At 31.0% G+C, this 15,703-nt stretch overlaps 1 protein-coding gene across 1 annotated transcript; it reads left to right on the forward strand.

Annotated features, from left to right (window-relative positions):
* Positions 1-12,479: 12,479 nt before the first annotated feature.
* Positions 12,480-13,511, forward strand: LOC134691395 (ras-related protein Rap-1b-like). The gene has a single exon (XM_063551950.1). It carries the CDS (start codon positions 12,480-12,482, stop codon positions 13,509-13,511), a length of 1,032 nt encoding a protein of 343 aa, XP_063408020.1.
* The last annotated feature ends 2,192 nt before the right edge of the window (positions 13,512-15,703 follow it).

The raw sequence follows: 15,703 nt of genomic DNA on the forward strand, positions 1-15,703 counted from the left end.
GGCAGATCCCAGAGATCCAATGTCCTATAGAGAAATAAGTCTAGCACCAGTGGCGTACAAACTATACTATGGCGTCCTAAATGCACGTCTGACCGGAAAACTTACCGAACTTCAAGTGATCAATGACGAACAGAATGTGTTTAAGTTGTATTGTTTGCAGACATAAACAGTTTTGTGAGAAAGTAATACAATTATATATATATGAAACTATACTTTGAAATGGCATCAAAATTTCTAATAAACTTAAGTAGTTTAAATGTAAATGGTACTAAAAATAAAGTTAAAAGAGACAGAGTAATTGAATGGATTAAATGTCAAAATACTTCTATCTGTTTTCTACAAGAAACTCATTTTAATGAAAACATAGAAAAAGAAATAAGAAACAATTCAGATTTTGACATATTTTGCAGTCACGGAACGACCTCTAGTAGGGGTGTGGCTATTCTCATTAAAAAGTCACTGAATTATAAGTTGATAAATAAACATAACGATGTAGATGGACGATCAATTATTTTAAATGTAGAAATTGATGAAAGCGTTTTTACACTAATGTGTATATATGCACCTAATTGTAAAAGTAATAGAAATATATTTTTCAAAAAAGTAAATAATACCTTAAAAGAACAAGGGATAGGAATTACGATAATGGGGGGAGATTTCAATGATACGATGAAAGCGATAGACAGGAAAAATGCTCGTTCAGAGGTAAAAAATGTACAATCAGTAAATAGTTTAAAATCTTTAATAAAAACAAATAACTTAACAGACCTTTGGAGATATTCAAATAAAAATATACAACAATATACTTGGCGAAGAAAAGATAAATCACAGGCAAGTAGGATTGATATGATTCTGATAGGTTCAGAATTCATACCACTAGTAGAATGTTGTAAAATTAAACCTGCAGTTATTGATTCTACGGATCATCAAAGTGTTTTTATGAAGTTTAGAACAGGTGCATCAGAAAAGGGAAGGGGGTACTGGAAAATGAATAATTCTATATTAGAAGATAAAGACTACATAAAATTAGTTAATCAAGAAATGGAAAGCTGCTTTATGGGTAATCGTAATTTAAAAAACCTTGGTTTAGCATGGGATATATTTAAAATAAAGATAAGGGAGGCAACTATAGCTTATTGTAAATCTAAAGCAAAATTTACAAGAGAAAACTTACGAACTCTTGAAAAAAAAATAGAAATAAAATTGAAAATAAGAGATGAACAAGAATCTGAGAATAACGTTTTAGATAAAGATATTGAAGAACTTGAAAATAATATTGCCAAAATATATGAACAAAAGTCTAAAGGTGCTCAAATAAGATCACGAGAGAAGTGGGTTGAATTTGGGGAAAAAAATAACTCGTACTTTTTAGGGTTAGAAAAACAGAGACAGGTAAAAAAGTCAATCAATAAATTAAAAGGGGAAAAGGGAGAGATTTTAACGGATCAAAGTGATATACTTTGTAATATTAGAGAATATTATAAAAAGTTATACTCGACGCAAAGCCCTGATAAAAAATCAAGCGACAAATATATATTTGAGACAAAACTTGATAAAGAAATGGATAAAAATGATAAATCAATTTGCGATGGGGATATCACAGTAGAAGAATGCTCAAATGCTATTTATAAAATGAAACTTAATAAATCCCCTGGATTAGACGGTTTAACAGTTGAATTTTATAGAAAATTTTGGGAAAATTTAAAGTTCATAGTAGTAAACATTCTTAATATTGGATACAAAGATCAAACACTTACATATTCACAGCGTACAAGTGTATTAACGCTTTTATTTAAAAAAGGTGATCCATTGTCACTAGATAATTACCGTCCTATTTCTCTTTTAAATATTGACATGAAACTTCTATCGTATGCTCTAGCACAACGATTGAAAAAAATCTTACCAAAATTGATTAAAGAAGATCAGACTGGATATGTTAAAAATAGATTTATTGGTTTTAATCTTAGACAGATACAAGATATTATAGATTTTACTGATTTATACAAAATTGAGGGGGCTATAGTCTTTGTTGATTTTTCTAAAGCGTTTGACTCTCTAGAATGGAATTTTATGTTTTCAGTTTTAAAACATTTTGGATTTAATGAATCTTTTATAAGATGGGTTAAGACTTTATATAGCGATATTCAAACATGTGTAATGAATAATGGTTGGATATCTGAAGTCTTTAAAAACACAAGAGGTATACGTCAAGGGTGTCCTTTATCTGCATTATTATTTGTTTTATCAGTGGAAATTATGGCTTCAAGATTAAGAAGCAATACTGATTTCAAAGGTATCAGAGTCAAATTAGATAGCAAAAATCATACTATAAAAATTTCGCAACTGGCAGATGATACTACTTTATTTTGTTGTTCTAAATATGATGTTCAAGTAGCTATGAATGAAATTGAAATTTTTGGTTCTTATTCAGGGCTGAAATTAAATAGAAATAAAACAGAGGGGTTGTGGGTAGGAAAACTTAAATCTTGTAAAGACAAAATTGAGGGAATCAACTGGAGCAATGGACCAGTTAAAACTCTTGGCATTTACTTTGGGCATTGTCCAGAGGAATGTGAAAAACTAAATTGGGAAAATAAGATTGAAAAGATGAATAAATTATTTTATTCTTGGCGAAAAAGAAATCTTACTATTTTTGGAAAAAATTTGATAATTAAAACATTAATTGTGCCCATATTTACTTTTGTGGGATCTGCTTGCAGAGTTCCAGAGAAATTTTTAAAGGAAATAGAAAAAAGTTGTTTTAAATTTATTTGGGATAATAAACCAGATAAAGTAAAAAGAAATTCAATTATTGGTACCATATGAAAAGGGGGGTTTGAATATGATAGATATCAGAAGTTATTTCACTGCTTTAAAAGCTATGTGGGTAAAAAGACTAGTAAATGATTGTGAAGGAGGGTGGACAATTATACCTAAACACTATTTTTATAACTTTGGGTCAAACTGGTTAGTGTTTCAAACAAACAGTGGGGATAAGACAGACGAAAGCATTGAAAACATCCCTGATTTTTATAAAGATATTATTAAATGTTGGAAATTAACTGGTGGAGGTCTAACTAAAAAACCAGAAACATTTACAGATATAAGAAAACAAATATTATGGAACAATAAATTTATTAAATTTGAAAATAAAGCTATATTTTTAAAATATTGGATCAAAAGCGATCTTATTTATGTAAATGATATCATAGATGAAAAAGGTTGTATTTCTCAAGACATCATTTTAAATAAACTAAAAAATAAATCAAACTGGTTGGCTGAAATTAATTTAGTAAAGAAATCTATACCAAAAGACTGGGCCGTAATTTTAAAATCGGAAAATTCTATAAAAAGTATTGTTAATATAAAAAGAAACCAATTTATATTGGATGGTTTACCTATAAAATTAGAAGCTTTAACAAATAAACTTTTATATAAGTCTCTGATAAATAAAAAAATTGAACCAGCTATTGGACCTAAAAAATGGCTGCGTATATTTGATATAGATGATGTGTTATATCAAAACTATCTTTATACATTTTTATTCAGATACTTAAAAGAAAATAAACTTAGAATTTTTAGATGGAAATTACTACAACATATTCTACCTACGAAGAAACTTTTATGCAGATGGAAAATTGTAAACAATAGTTCTTGTAATTTTTGTACACAAGAAGAAGATTATGATCACTTCTTTATACAGTGTCCGTATTTAAAACTTTTTTGGAATAAAATAAATGAAGTTTTAAAGAACAGTAAAATATCTTTTAAGATAAAACTAAGACACTTAGTATTTGGATATAAAACTTCAGAAGAAGAATATTTTGACTTAAACTATTTTTTAACAATTGTGGGTTTTTCAATTTACAAAGCCTACTACATATCAGATCAAAAGACAAAAAATGTCAATGTTTTCTCAATTTTTCTCAATGAGTTCAATAGAAGAGTATGTTTGAAAATTAAAAGTAATGTTTTAGCAACTATTAGAAAACATATGAATAGTCATAGTATCTGATTAAGTGATATTATCTGATATATTATACATGATGTAAAACTGTAATATGTATTTTGCAACTAATCACTACCCTGAGTGATTAGTGGATTGTAACAGGGAAAATCAGGAGGAGCTTGGACTCCTGAATGATATTGTAACAAGCCAATATTTGAAATAAATATTTATTTATGTTGTTAAAAAAAAAAAAAAACAGAATGGTTTTCAGAAAGAGTCGCAGTACCATAGACCATCTATCAACTTTAACAACTATCATTGAAACAAGAAAACTTTGTAAACTTTCAACATTCTGTGCATTAAATTTTGTAGATTTAAAAAAAGCATATGACTGGGTTCATCGTTATTTGTTGTTTAGTAAATTAGAATCCTTAGGTTAAGTACCAAAATGTTAAATGCTTTACATTCTTTATATTATAAATTATAAATGTTCAGTCTTGTGTCAAGATAAATGGCAATTTACTGAGACGTTACGCACGGTATTGCGTCGCAAGACGTAACATGTATAATTGACAAATTTGACGCCATGAACTAACTTTCACATTTTGTTATCAAGACATAGTACCTACTCAGTCGACTTTTATCAAATAATACCATAAGCTGAAGAAATGTTTCAAAATTTATCATGTATAAGGCAATTAGTGACGTAAGGATCGTTTTTATTTTCTGATCTGCGATTAGATGAAAACAAATGCAAATTTTTCCAATTTTATTTTGGATAGAAAACATAGCAACCTTTAAAAAAATTCTTGCTTCCGGAGGGACACATGAGAAGATAAATTTAGCCTGAATTTTTTTTTGACAAATTGACATAAAAATTTATGATATTTATTTCATTAAAATCGGTCATATAATAACTTAGCAATATTTCTTTTTATAATGATTTTAGTTGAAATGATTTTTTTTTTATGAACTCACTTTTGTCCAATATCTGTATGTGTCTGTGTCTGAGTTTTCCTACTATTTCTCTATCTTTTTAGCACTGATGGTTTCATTTTACAAATACGTATTTATATAGTTGTTTAAAATTTATAAGACCATTGTAACTCGGATTCTAATCGGTTTCTAATCTATAAAGGTGTTTTAGATTTGCGTGAAAACTTTTGTCCACAAGAAATTATCCCTCGCCCATCCCTCCTTTTCCCGTGTGTCTATAAAGGTTTTATTCCTTATGTGTGTATGTTTTTCTAATCTGAGTGTTATTTTGATTCAGAAGACCATTTTGGAATGAACATTTCCCGGCATCATTTTAACTGCCTAAAAAGTTCGTAACTAGTGTGTATTTGTATAAAAGACGCCACTGTGCAGAAACGTCAAAATGACACCATTGGACATAATGGCTAGACATAGGGAATGCTTTCCGAAAAAAAAATGTAAGGTCATAATGTTTGTGAAAACACCCGACTCATTTAGCCATTTGTATGAACTTATAGTTTGTATCTTATAAATATGTTAGCTTTGTACTATAAATGCACATTTAGTTTTTATACAACATGTTTCACCTAAGGAATGGACAAAAATAACGTTTGGACATTGTGGCTAGACATACGATTTTTAAAAATTCTGCTTCAAGAAAAGTTTGTATTTAACATTTGAAACTTTGAAAATGTTTATCTTTTTCTGAACTTTCTATTGAGTATAGTTTTAATATGATTTGATTATTTTAAAGGGATAATAATAAAACTGAAATTTTGATAAACTTTCCTCAAAACTCATTAAGACAGGTTCCTCTGCTGAATATTTCGTTGAAGGCTTGCTTCAAATTTCAGCTAATACCAAAAAACGGGTATGATGTTATAATATAAATCTTGTAGGAAGCTGATATACTAAATTTCGCAGATTTTATGTGCAAAATTACAACGGAACATAGAGAAATGCATTGTATTTAATCTGAAATGTTACGCCGGACATGCAATTTTTAACGCAAAAGTAAGATTTGTGAGTTCAATAAAATAAATGTATTGTGCAAAAATTTATAGAATTAACTTAAAATAAGAAAAACATGTCCGGGCCTTTCTGTAGATATATGGATGTTGGTGATTTTATTTCTTTATAGGCAAATGGTTGCTGTTCTAAAATCATATAATAACGTAATTTTAATCCGAACGCATTACCGTGCGTAACGTCACATCGGTTTGGAGTAAATTATGGTCTAAAACAAGGCTGCATATTATCGCTGTTATTTAATATTTTCATAAATAACTTACTAGTTGATGACATCAAGAGCTTAGATATTGGTATAAATGTAAATGGTGAAATTAAAGATTAATATATTGTTATATGCAGACGATGAAGTATTATTAGCTGAAAATGAAAATGGCCTTCAAAGAATAGTAGATGTTTTAAGTGTATGGTCACTATGGTGTAATGTAAATGACTTAATTGTAAAATATGGACAAGTAAAAAAAAAATCATTTTAGAACACAATCTGTGACACAAACAAATTTTGAATCTATGTTTAACGGAAACCAGTTAGATATTGTATATATAGTTTTTGGATTATAACGAGATGGCGAAAATTGTAGCAAAATCAGCCAGCAGATCGTTATAGGTTTACTAATTGCTAAATGCAAAGCAAATGGTGGTTTTGAATATTCTACTTTTACTTAGCATTTTGACACTCTTGTTATGTCTGTTATTGAATATGGTGCTGCGATATGGGGAAGTAAAGAATACTCTCGTATAAATGCAGTAAAAAATAGGGCAATGCGTTTTTTCATGGCTGTTGGAAAGTATACACCTTATATAGCTCTATATAGTGATATGGGTTGGATGTCATGTATTGTAAAACACTGGAGATGTATTTTTAGAACTTATAGTAGATTTACGAAAATGTGTGACAATAGAATAAACAAAAAGGTTTTTATATGGGCAAATAATATATGCAATAATAGACTGAAAAATTGGAATTTCAGAGTACCTTTCATTATACCTGGTAAATATAGGAGTGCCTATATATGCCAAATTTAGAAGTGGTACCGCTCCTTTGAAAATTGAGACCGGAATTTATGAAGGTCTTTTAGTTGAAAATAGAATTTATTATAACAGTATTTGTAATGAAAATCTTTTAATTGAAGATGAAAAACATGTATTAATGAATTGTCCTGTGTATGAAGATTTGCGTTGTTATTTGTTTTATCAAGCATCTCTATATAATGTTAATTTTATGCAATTGTCTGATGACGACAAATTTATGTTTTTATTTACAGATGAAAATATGTACTTTTATACTGCCAAAATCTGCTATGACTTTTATTGAAAAGAAAATGAATTTTATATAGCTTTTTTATTGTATATACTGTATATACATTTTAGATAGTCTCTCATAACTCTTTTTAGAGTGGCTCTTGTATGTTTTATGATGTTGTTTTATCAACTGTTTGTATGTTTTACATGTATATTATGAAGAGGTGAGACTTAAATAAAATATTGTCTTGTTTTGTCTTGTCATATAAAAAGTGTATTTTATTTGGATTATAGCTCTTCATCTTTTTTATAAGCTTTGGATTTCAAATATTTTGGCCACGAGCATCATTGAAGAGACATGTATTGTCGAAATGCGCATCTGGTGCAAGAAAATTAGTACCATTAATTTTATTTACAAGGATGTGTTTTTTTTCCTTCTGATTCAACAATAGTATCCATGTTTTTTTGTTTGTTTTGATTTTTAACTTAGTTTGTCACTTTGCTTCTCAATTTATTTATTAGTTTATAGGCAGGGTCGGGAAGTTGTTTCCCTTTACAAAAAATAAATACAACAAAGTTTGTAATTGAAAAGGGTGCCCAAAAGATTTTAAAAAAAACTCCTCGTTTTAGTGTTTTTGTTTTCTACCTCAATTTTTTGCATTTCCCATAAATTATAGTTAACTTTGAAAATTTGGTAAGGCATTTTTGAAAATAAAATTCAACCAAAATTAATTCTAGAACTCCACATCACAATTATTCAAACATTGTACTGGGTTCTAAGATGCAAATATAATTTAACGTCTGTGTATGACGGTTGATATATTAGTCCAGGCAATCTATGAAAAACTAATTGCAACAGAATATATGATTGCTTTAGTGTTGTCAGATGACTGCCATACAAAACATATAAAAAGTCTTTGAAAATCAAAAATGTATAAAGGGGTCAATTCGGGGAGTCCAATTTGTGGATATTGGCTTGCATATATTGACACCAAAAGATCGCCATACACACAAAGGGAGACAGTGCATTTGTGATTTAGAATAATTGATTCCATAATTTCAGTTGTATTACGCTGTTGTCTCCTAGTATAATAATACTTAACAGCAAGTTAAGTGACGTTTTTATTTTCATTATTCAGAGAGAAAAAAATCAACTGTCTGACGGGTTTCGATCAGAGCCTAACTTGGCAATAATTTTGTTGAAAAGTAGTTCTACAAAACACACATACGCGAAATTTTCAACAACTAATAAAACTAAAAAGAAATTGATCTCACATACGCGACATATTTTTAATTTTCAAGCTTGCAACTCGACTCATAAATACTGCGATTTAAACTTGGTTTTTTTTGTTTGTTTGTGAAACCTGTCTCCAAAGCAACAATATAAATAACTGTATTATCATCATTCTCTGTATAGTTGTTCGTTAATCCCCCTTTCCCCAACAAATGATATATGTTACAACGTTTCTTTGAAAATTATTCCAAATTAAATTAGATTCGGATAGGATACCGTTGCATTCATAAAACGTAACTATTAAAAATGAAATCACGCGTTTCGAATTGGTTCAGACGTTATTTCGTGGAAGTTTGAGACTGTGCAATGGCATAAACAAGAAAGGAAGATATATTTTCATTTGATCAATTTGCCTTAATTTCTATATATTTATAAAGTATAGTTTAAAATTGAAAAAACAAATGAGTAATGTGCCAAAGATAAAACAGCCTGACGAAAGACCAAAGAACAGCCAACAATGGATATTCAACACTACGGGAAAATTACGCAACAGAAGGCTTGCTTCAGCTGGCCTCTAAACAAAAATGTGTACTAGTTCATTGTTAATAGACGCTATCCTAACTCCAAAATAAACAAATAAACTAATATTAAAAATCCTACAAGATTAACAAAGGCCAAAGGCTCCTGACTTAGAACAGGCACAAAATACGGCGGTGTTAAACATTATTTTGACCCTATAATACCATCATAGGGTAAAATTGAAAATGATAATGGGGAATGTGTCAAAGAGACAACAAACCTACCATAGAGCAGACAACAGCCGAAGACAACCAATGGGTCTTCAATGCAGGGAGAAACTCCCTCACTCGGAGGAGTCCTTCATCTACCACCTAAACAAACATGTTACTAGTTCAGTGATTCTGAACGTCATACTAAACTCTTAATTCATAATTATGACCATATCAATAATCCATGCCAACACAGAAGTGCTGACAACTGGGCTGGTGATCCCTGTGTTGACCTCTATATGCTATTTCTGGGTCAACATAGAAGCATTGTTATTGTTTAATGGAGTTTTGACCCAATTCTGATTTCATTCATATTCGTATGACGATGAGTTTCTTAATATACATTCATAGTAGCAGTCGTTTATGACACTTAAGTGAGAGCTTTGCAACATTATGAAACAAATTGAAATATCATTGTGGTTAAATTTCCCTTTGTTTAAGGGGCGTTACGTGACCAAGGATATTGACAATCTGTCGGTCATTTATCTATTATAGTTACCAAACAACTGTCTTACCATGTGCATGTCCTTACCACAGATAAAGACTAGTAATTAGAAACCTAATAATACAAGGAACCAGTCACAGACAAATGTTCATCTATGAATTGAACAGTCATAACAATAACAAACTTCTAAATTTAACATTTAGGGCGGTTATATATTTAGTTACTATACGGCATGAATTCACAAGAATAGATTGACGGTTGTTTGCTTAACGTGCAGTGGCAAAGGTGTAAGTTCAGGGAGAGATTTGGCGAAATTTTACAAAATCGTCCGGATTTCAGCCACATTTAGGACCAGGAAACATAGAGCGCATGCATTGACAGACTAAATATTCAAGTTATACATGTAAATACATGTAACATATCTATACAAACATAAGTTTTAAAGATTATCTTGGTCGACATATGTGCTCTATGTTTCCGATTTCGAAAAATGAAAAGTTACGTAACCCTGAAGACAAAACATTTTTTTTCTACTTTCTGTTTGCTGTTTTACTAGGCCTCACCTCTTCCAGTAAACATGATATCCTTCCACTTTCCCGGATTGATATCCCAAAAAAGATGCAAGATTTTTTTTTTTAATATATATATATATGTTTCTATTCACCCTAAACCTATAACCTAACAGAAAAAATTGAGTCCAGAAAAAAATCAGAAAAAATAGACTATTTTGTTTCACTCAATGTTTTGACTGGTACCTAAAGTTTATTCATATTATTTATTTATTTTTTACATTGTTTTTTGTTATTATCATTAATATTCTTTGTTTTGATGTTGGTATTCAGAAAAAAGAAATAGGTTTATTTATTTATTGTGTCAACAATATGTTCCAAAAATAACTTGAAAAGGATTTTAAATTGTTTAAAAAAACGGGCGAAAGATACAAGAGAGACATTCAAACCTATTTTGAATAATAGACAATAGTAATATTATATATGTAATGTCTATATCTAAACAAAAGTTTACTAGCGAAAAAGATTGTACAAATAATTGATACAAATAATAGTCACGATAGTATTGTTCCAAAAAGTAAAACAAAATAACCGAACTTCCAATCGGAAATTTCCTTAAACAAATGGCAAAGACAAATACCCCTACCCATCAATGGTAAAAAAAATATCATATTCCTGAGTTCCAGTCATTTTGTTATATAAGAAATGATGGATTAGACCAAATGTTATATCAAGCTTATTCTATCACCTTTTTGACGGTCCCATATAATTAAATGATGATGTATTGCACTATTATAGCCATCTCAGTGAAGGACCCTGTTTATTATAAACAAAAGCGCAGGGTTTTCTTGTCGATATCTGCCACTGCATTTGTCGTTTCTCAAATCATTTTACGTATTTTATTATTTTTATGCCACACCTATGGGCATTATGTTTTTCGGTCTGTCCGTACGTTTGTTCGTTTGTCAATCCATTTGTACGATCGTTCGTTTGTCAATCCATTCGTCCGATCGTTCGTTTGTCAATCCATTCGTCCGATCGTTCGTTTGTCAATCCATTCGTACGTTCGTTCGTTTGACAATCCATTCGTCCGATCGTTCGTTTGTCAATCCCTTCGTCCGATCGTTCGTTTGTCAATCCATTCGTCCGATCGTTCGTTTGTCAATCCATTCGTCCGATCGTTCGTTTGTCAATCCATTCGTCCGATCGTTCGTTTGTCAATCCATTCGTCCGATCGTTCGTTTGTCAATCCATTCGTCCGATCGTTCGTTTGTCAATCCATTCGTCCGATCGTTCGTTTGTCAATCCATTCGTCCTATCGTTCGTTTGTCAATCCCTTTGTCCGATCGTTCGTTTATCAATCCATTCGTCCGATCGTTCGTTTGTCAATCCATTCGTACGTTCGTTCGTTTGTCAATCCATTTCCGATCGTTCGTTTGTCAATCCATTCGTCCGATCGTTCGTTTGTCTATCTATTCGTCCGATCGTTCGTCAGGTTTATGGTTAATTCAGGTTAAGGATTTTAATCAAAGTACTTTTTGCAGAAGTTGAAGACCAATCAGCTAGAATCTTAGTACACATAAAACCTATGATACATGTACGATCTATCTAATTTCCAAAAAGATATCTTCTTATATCCAAGTACTATTATATAGTGGTGGAATTATATTGTAAATGTATTCAAATTCAGAAAAATAGACACATTTAATTGCTGTATTCCTACGAGGGAAATGCTTATTTCATACTCATTCGAAGCGACACCGGTCCGTGATGAAAAAAAAAGCAATATTATCATTTGTTGGTATCTTAAGACGAGATGTTTGCATTTAGATTGTTCCTATTAACAGATTTGGCAAAAGTCAATTGTAACTATAAAAATCAACACCAATATCAGCCATGAGGATAAAGAGAATTGATTTTACCCATCTTTGTTTGAAAATAGCAAGTAAGTATTCAGTAGTAAAATTATTTAATGAAAATGTCTCTTACAAAGAAAATAAATCAGTTTTATTCATAATGTTAGTGGACAATGAAACTTTTAACCTTAAATTTCAATTGTAGATTTGGTATTTCTGTAATGGCGTAAATAAACTTCTGCTCCTGACAAGCTGATCAATATACAATTACGAATCGAGTCAGATTATTCATGGTGATTAGTAATACGTTCATTCATAGAGCTGTATACATTATAGAATATTAAATCACGTGGTATTGTTTTCCAATGCTATAAAACCGAGGCATCATACTTAATGCGTAAAGTTTGCTTTATCGTCTGAACTGACTATTATAATACAATTTTGTGTTAAAAATGACTGAACAATGTCCCAGATTTCAAATAGCATTTCTAGGTGCAGGAAGTGTTGGGAAAACTTCCATTTTACGACGATATTTGTTTGGAACGTTTTTGGAGGAATATTTGGAAACTGTTGAAGAAACATATTCGCAGCCGTATTATTTTAATGGCAAACGACAAAATATAGACTATATCGACACAGCTGGTAGTATATCATTTCCAGCAATGCAACAAATCTACATGTCGCAAGCAAACGCTTTCGTTCTTGTCTATGCTATAGACGATAAAAGATCCTTTGATGAAATGAAGAACATTTGGGAGAAGATTAAACAAGCTCGGAATAATGTTTTAAATATACCTGTTGTTATTGTTGGAAACAATCTTGAAATGGAAAATAATAGGCAAATCGAAACATTCGATGCTTTAAATTGGGCCTTTGGTGAAAATCTCGGAGGTTGTTTCCTTGAAGTCTCTGCAAAGACAGATCAACATATCAAAGACATTTTCGAAATTCTTCTTGAACAACTTGGAAATACGCGATCTGAACAAACAGGACCTTTTCGCATTCGTTCAACAAGTTTAAGTAGAAAACCTTCTGATTCCACTGATCTTAGACAGAATTTAAAAACAAGGAAATGCATGTTCAAAAAAGCTCAAACCACAGAGAGGTTAAACCCTTCTGATAAACATTTTCAGGACTCTGTTTTCGACGACTTCAAGCAAATGACAATCAAAAGAATACACCAAACTCTACGAGGGAGAAAATGTTTTCCATCAGAAGACCATACCAGTTCATGGTTTTGTCAGACTCTCGAAACTTCTAAAGCAGGCAAAATTGTCGATCAAAAGAAACATTTATTTCATGGAAATAAAAATACTCAAGCTGACATGCGGGGAAAAGGCATGCAAAGCCATCTTAACTTGGCGAATAACTCACAAACAAAACCAATGTCATATCATACTGGTGGAATTAATGTAAAAGCTCGCTTTACGAATATATTTTCTGGTTTAGTACGTAAACGCTTTTATAAAAGACTCGACAGGTGATTTGTAAATAGTTTTATTAAAGCATGTTTTATTATTAGAATGAAAACAAAAAATATTGTTCTATTGATATTTTTTATTCTTTGTTTCCCTTTTTGTAAAATAAGTGAAAGGGCTAAGTATTCAAAATTTAAAGTAGTTTTGATAGGAGAATTTGAAATAGGCATGTTTATGATTAGTATTGTGTCATGTAAATGAGACTGTTCTTGTCAATTCGTTTTGATATCACTGTCAACTCTTCTAAACGTTTTAGTCAGTTAAAAGGAGTCCAGCTATGGGTTTGTATGTTTTACTCAACACGATGCGTTCTTCGAGAGCGTTCTGAAAATGATAGCAAAAGAAGGTTTCATTTTTGTCCACATAGTTGTTCCGTCAATCTGTTGTGCTGGTTATTGAAAATTAAGATATGGCAACTCTACACTAAGATGACTGCCAAAAAAACAATTTTCCCTCAAAATTTGTCACCCGAAACACTACTCCTGGTTCCCACCCTCATTAGAATATAGAGAGATTTTTCTACCAAGAGTTAGAAAAGAAAACCGTTTAGGACAATTCAAAAATGCAGCTTAAGTCAAGAGACTGCAACTCTTAAAAGTTCACGGAAGCTTACGTTAAAGTATTCAAAATACAAAAGGATCACCCTATCATACAAAGATAGAACAACCAATTGAATTCTATTTATTGTCACCTCTCATCTTGATCGCACACATTTTACATCTATTGTTTGCAAACACTGGCGTCTGATTTAAATTGACTCGTTCTTCAAAGATTTTTATTCGTTAATTTACAGTGGACAAAAAAAATCAAACATGTAGTAGTTACATTTATTGTATCAAAATCAAGAGAGCATCTCGGTTTCCAATCATACTGAAAAAGCAACTGTAAGTGCTCACACTACAAATACTTCTGAAACACAACTACAAAGCAGATATACCTCATAATAATTTATATGCATCATTGTAGTAAAGGGAAGAACAATAGTGTGTAACCTGCAAACTAAACATTAGTTTGAATAATCATCTACCAGTTTATGCCATGGCCAGGCACGTCTTACGAGTAAGACGAAATATACAAGAGGGACAAACTCATAGATTGAAGATAAACTGACGACACCAATGCAAGGCATCAGAACAGGGCTTGCATTTTTTGGAAAATATCGACTTCAAATAATAGAGGCTAATAAAACATGAAACACCTAAGAAAATAACAGTAACCACATTCTTTTGTTTTTAAACTGAATTACTCGTTTAAAGATGAATATTGCTTGTTACTTGTTTTAGACACTACATGTATAATATATGTATTTAGTTTTAAGAAGGTCAATTTAGCAATGCAAGAGTAGATGTATTTCTGAACTTCCTTCCAAACCAAGCTAAACCTGTAGTTTTTCTTCATTCCTTGCGAAACAATGTTTAGCATCGCACAAAGGTCGTTTTCCCCCATTTTACTCCAGCTGATGATACTTGCTTTCATTTCTGAAAGTGTTACGGTCTTGTCTGTATTGAACAAGAACGACACGATTTTCATCAGATACTAGCATTATTATACCTATTAGTTTATATTTATAAATAGCAATATTTATATAAACAATACAAAGCAACTTTATAAAAATAAATATTGAAGTTAAATGGTAAGTAAAATTACTGTTTTTTACGAAAAACAAAAACACTTGTTCTACAAGGTATACAACCTACTTGCCACTATACAGCATTTAATGTGTTACAATCCTACATAAAGCCGTCGAGAAATGGCCAAAATTGACACCGAATACAATATGTTTATAAACCGCTATTGATCAAAGCGCTGGACACCGTTCAGGCAGTGTTGCCACAATGTCTCAGATGCATGGGGTTGGAATCCCGCTGAATGAGGAACAAAAATTTGCAGATCTAACACTATAGGACTGAGCACAACATATATTTATTGTCTCAAATATGAATAGATATTATGCTACCCGGAATTCAAATCAACAATCATAGATACCAGGACTAAATTTAGTATATACGCCAGACGCGCGTTTCGTCTACAACAGACTCATCATTGACGCTCGAATACAAAAAAAATAAAAAGCAAGCAGTTGTATGCCATCTTGAAATTATAAAAAAATTCTAATATACATACAAGTCATATTGCTACTTTGTTGAGGCAACACAATTTACTTGAAGATAACCAATATAAACAGCTTGGATTAGTAA

The sequence above is a fragment of the Mytilus trossulus genome, chromosome 1 (genome assembly GCF_036588685.1).
Source record: "Mytilus trossulus isolate FHL-02 chromosome 1, PNRI_Mtr1.1.1.hap1, whole genome shotgun sequence".
In the NCBI taxonomy this organism is placed as follows: domain Eukaryota; kingdom Metazoa; phylum Mollusca; class Bivalvia; order Mytilida; family Mytilidae; genus Mytilus; species Mytilus trossulus.